Source organism: Gavialis gangeticus, unplaced genomic scaffold (assembly GCF_001723915.1).
Source record: "Gavialis gangeticus isolate Ggan-Ray unplaced genomic scaffold, GavGan_comp1, whole genome shotgun sequence".
Taxonomy (NCBI): domain Eukaryota; kingdom Metazoa; phylum Chordata; order Crocodylia; family Gavialidae; genus Gavialis; species Gavialis gangeticus.
The window spans coordinates 3,192,542-3,197,515 of NW_017728973.1; the positions used below are offsets into that span (position 1 = coordinate 3,192,542).

The following is a 4,974-nucleotide window of genomic DNA, read 5'->3' on the forward strand; positions in this document are numbered from 1 at the left end:
TGGAAAATAAGCCAGGATGTGTGCTGTAGGTTCTTAGCCCTATTAATTAAGAAAACAATCACAGCCAGTTAGATATCTCAGCCATGCTGAAGATTCCAGTAACTCTCATTAATGGCAGCCTATCAGTACATATGGGGTGTGCATCAGAATCAGGGGGAATGCCAGAGCACCCCAAGAGATGATAAGGTCATACAGTCACAAACTCCTGCAAGACTGTTTTAGGTAGGACATAAGGAAAAACTTCTTTACTGTCTGAGCCCCCAAGGCCTGGAGCAGACTGCCCCCTGAGGTGGTGGAAGCACCTACTCTGGACACTTCTAAGAAACACTTGGACACTTATCTTGCTGGGATCCTTTGACCCTAGCTGACTTCCTGCCCCTTGGGTAGGGGGTTGGACCCAATTATCTTACGAGGTCCCTTCCAGCCCTAATGTCTATGAAACCTATGAAATCTGAATGCACATGTTGGTAAACATTTTTTGCCTTATTTTGGGGGATATAGGGGTCTTGTTTAACCATTCTTTTGAACAAGATATAGTGGTTATACTATGATGCATTTGCAAATCATACATGCTAGCAAAAGCTTGATTAATAGATGCACCTGTCAATACTGATATGCATGTACAGTATACCATTTGCCTTGTAGCACACATGAAAGCAATAGACTATTGCATTTCAGATTTTACTATCTCTCTGTGTTCCTGCATGGCATTGCTATGGATAGTGTTATTAAGGAATCCATATATGTGTCCTGGTTTTTTCCTTCTTTCTCTATGTCAGTCTGAAGAGGTCACAGGGATGAATATCATCTGTCACCTCTTTTTCAGATTGTTTCTGCAACTGTGGATATTAACAAGATCATTCTGGACATTGATAACACTAGGATGACTGCTGATGACTTTAGACTGAAGTGAGTAGGTCTCTCCACTATGTCAAACCCATTTTTTTGTGTCTTTTTCCCCTCACATCTGCCTACATGAATCCATGGAGTTTCTTACTATTGACCATATTGAAAGACAGTTGTTGGAAAAATTATCACTTTAAGAACTTTTAACTTTTTATTAGATTTCCATTGAAAGTGAACCTTCCAAGATTTAAATTCTCTACCTCTAAACTTTGCTTATATTTCCGAGCAGCTACTTGTGATTTAGGTTCAGAGTTCAGATGATATAAATTGATGAAACTTCACTGGTTTCAATGGTGTTAGGATAACTTTTGGCATTTGAAAGTTATAAAACAAAAATACTTTGAAGAATTGCTTCTGAGGACAGGAGAGACTGGAAGGTGATACCTGTGTTATGTATACATTGAGGGGGAACATGTAAAAGCCTGAGAGAAAAGTGTTTTCTTAAGATACATATCACTTGCATGATCTTCAAGTATGACATCCATATTTATCCCATCTACAAATTCAGTCCAATAAAAGACATTACAAGCAAAGCTTGTTTCTTGATTGTACCAATAGGCAGGATGGTCAGGGAAAGCTGTGGGCCTGAGCCTCCAGCACTCGGACAAGTGTAGAAATGACTCTACTGAAGCCAACTGGATTAAAACAATGTAAAAATCAGTGTATGTGCAAAGAGAGTTAGGGCTAATGTATTAAGAATTAAACAAATAGATTAAAATAATGCAGAAAAAGATGAACTGGTGAAGGTGTCTTCATAGAAATTATGTCATTGCTACTAAATTGAGCACTCCAGCATTGCTTTTATTATCTTTTCTCTTTGTGGTTCAGGTATGAAACTGAATACAGTCTCCGCCAGAATGTGGAGGGTGATATTAATGGCTTACGCCCCATATTAGACCAGCTGACCTTAGCCAGGTCTGACCTGGAGGCACAATATGAGTCCCTGAGGGAGGAACTGATTTCTCTGAAAAAGAACCATGAAGAGGTAAGATCCGTCCCACCTTGAAACAGCAACTAGTTAAAATACCCTGGTAAGACATTTCTCCATGGACTTTCTTGAATAAGAACAACTAAAAGTTGGCTACTGACTCTGGTTGTCCAACTTCAGGCATTCTGGTTCCAATTTTCAGAGACGTTATGTGCTTGTAGCTCTCACTGACTTGAGCTGGCGTGTATTTGGATTGGCAAAGGGGAGGTTAGGTTAAGACCACTTTGAATATAAGACCATATGAAGAAATGAGTGGAGTCCATTCCTTTTGTTCAATTCTTTTGTCGAAACTATGGAATAAAAAACAGATGCAATAAGCCCAAGGAGCTATCCATGACAGTAGTCCTTTAGTGGGAGTCATTGCAAATATTTCCTGTGGGTCATAATGCAAAAGATGACTACTACAAAGTGCAACCTACATTCAGGGTGTGTCTGCACATAAACTCTGACTGCGCAGTAACCTAGTAATGCTGTTCAGTAATGTGCTGGTCGAAAACCACGCTAATACGCTACTGTGTAGTGTTATTAGCTTACTGCACAGTAAGCATTACCAGCCCCACTCTCCCTTGTTCTGGCTCTACTGCACAGTAGAGTGAGTTACTGTGCATTGAATTGCTACTTGATTAACCAAGTACTAAACTTAATGCGCAGTAACTAGGGCATATTAATGAACATGTACATACCCACAGGGTTCACAAAACCCAGCAGGAGGCAGAGGTAGAGCCAAAAAATCTGTGATGCCTCAGTGTTGCTTGATGGAAATCTCCACTCTTGCTACATGATTGAGAAGATCTGGTGAGATGTAAAAGAAAGGCCTCATAAGAAAGAGTGATGTTGGCAGTGGGAGAACAGTCTCCAGAGATGAGGAGGAAGACTGCAGGTATGACTTCACAATGAGGCATTTACCCTGGGGATTTGACTTTCATTGCAGGAAATGAAAGGACTGCAGTCACAGTCTGGTGGTGATGTCAATGTGGAGGTCAATGCTACCCCTGGCAGTAATCTGATGGAAAAACTAAATGAAATGCGACGTGAATATGAACAGATCATTGAAAGCAACCGTAAAGAGGTGGAAAGATGGTATGAAACAAAGGTAAATTACAGTATTTATACATAATTATCTTTCCCACAAAAAGACTTGACCTACTTTATCATATATACAATCAGTGAGGGAGGCTAATTATGTGTGTATTACCTAATGATGATCATCTGCAAATTATCCAGATGGTTTAGTGCAAGCTGCTCAGGGCTGGAATGATGGAGTTTGCTGCAAGCTAGGCTTAAGGTAAACTTAAGGTTAGTATTATGTGGAGCCCCTGTATTAAAACAACAAGGGGAATTACAAGCTAGGCTGGTGGTGATTTGACAGATTCATGCATAGAAAAATTATGAAGTCTACCCCATGTTGCAACTTCCCTAGCTATATCCACTGCTTTTCTAGATGGCTTTATAATAAAAAAAAAATCACTGTAACTATAAATAAAAAAACCTTCATTCTGTATTTACATTTTTCAGATGGAAGAAGTTAATCAGCAAGTCCATAGCAGCGGTCAGGAAATAGAATCAAGCAACCACCAGGTCTCAGAGCTGAGACGTGAATATCAGACACTGGAAATTGAGCTTCAGTCTCAGCTCAGTATGGTATGACATTTCCATTTTCTTTGCTTCTCATAAAAGATAGAGGAAACATGAGTTACTGGAATGATAAGACAGCAGTTATTTCAAGCATTCTTTGTGTAAATGGAGAGAGGCTATAAAGGACTTCTCCCTTTCATTATGGAAAAGTACTGCTTTGTGCATCAAAGGGAGTTAAGATTTGCCACATGCCCACAAGCTGTCTATTCTTTTCATTTTTTAGTTGCAGTCTTTGCAATCCAACTTGGAAGACACAGAAAGCCGTTACAGCATGCAGCTGCAACAGATTCAGATCATGATTACCCCTGTGGAAGAAGAACTGGCTAATATCCGATGTGAAATGGAAAGTCAGAACGAGGAGTACAAGATGCTACTTGGCATCAAGACCCGCCTGGAACAGGAGATTGAGAAATACCGGGCATTGCTTGAGGAAGGACAGCAAGACATTGGGTATGTAAATGACTGAGAGTTGGATGCTGTCAATCCTAAGTGTAAATTGCAGCAAACTTAGTGATGATATAAAAACAAGCTCAGGGGGCAGGACGGGCAAAACAGATTCTACAGCTACAACATCTGCATAAAAATAGGGCTCATTTGGGTATACTGAGCAATCGTCATGAGATTTGAAGAGTTGTTGGTGATGGTCCTGAAAGTGTCAGGCCATCCTGGTTTTTGGAACTGGAACAGGAATTGCACAAGGAACGTATTTCAGAAGTTCCACACTACCTGCTTTGGGCTGCACAGACAGGGCCATGTAAAGAGTCTTCCTGGCATTATTCTGGCATTTCTGATTCCAAAAAGGACCAGGAAGGACACAGTGAAATTCAAAAAGATTGCAGCTTGACAATAACCACATTTCTCCAGACTGTCACAGAAGTTTCACCCTGAAAGGCCCTGGTGAAGGTTCAGGCTATTCCTTATTTTCTCTGAAGCAACTGGCCTGTTTTGTTTAAACACAAATAATAAAAGGAGTTGGCTTTTGTGCCTTTCCAATTTGGAAACCATTGACACACTAGACTGAGCCTCAGAATTCAGGACCCAATATGGCAAGGTATTTCCTAGCCAGTTCAGACCATGGGAAAGGCAGCTGCAGGTAAATTCAACCTATGGATGCATGGTCCAGGGAGACATGGATTTTTGTCACAGCATCTTTCTCTGTGCTGATCCTACAGGGTGAGGGGGCTGGGTGAGGAAAAGTAGGGGGATGCTGGTCAGGCTTTTGTGTATCTTCACTGAATTGTTTTCCTTTTATGAAGCGATAGTGTGGTTTTAATCACTTTTATCTTTCTTCTTTCACAGAAACCAACCAGGAGGAAGAGGAGGTGGTGGTGGCTATTCTTCTGGAGGAATAAGAGGAGGGAGCATAGGAGGAGGTGGTAGCACAGGAGGGGGTGGCTTTGGAGGGGGCAGCATGGGACGAGGCATAGGAGGGGGCAGCATTGGAG

The 4,974-nt window shown here is 41.2% G+C and overlaps 1 protein-coding gene across 1 annotated transcript in view; it reads left to right on the top strand.

Annotated features, from left to right (window-relative positions):
- LOC109289178 (keratin, type I cytoskeletal 10-like) overlaps positions 1-4,973 on the top strand; it is a gene marked incomplete at its 3' end in the record, with an annotated part of 11,308 nt that extends 6,335 nt beyond the window's left edge. The window contains exons 2-7 of the mRNA XM_019505141.1: positions 827-909; positions 1,735-1,891; positions 2,826-2,987; positions 3,410-3,535; positions 3,753-3,979; positions 4,829-4,973. Coding sequence (XP_019360686.1) covers positions 827-909; positions 1,735-1,891; positions 2,826-2,987; positions 3,410-3,535; positions 3,753-3,979; positions 4,829-4,973 — 900 coding nt within the window. The remainder of the gene's footprint in view (positions 1-826; positions 910-1,734; positions 1,892-2,825; positions 2,988-3,409; positions 3,536-3,752; positions 3,980-4,828) is intronic.
- Between the last annotated feature and the right edge of the window lies 1 nt (position 4,974).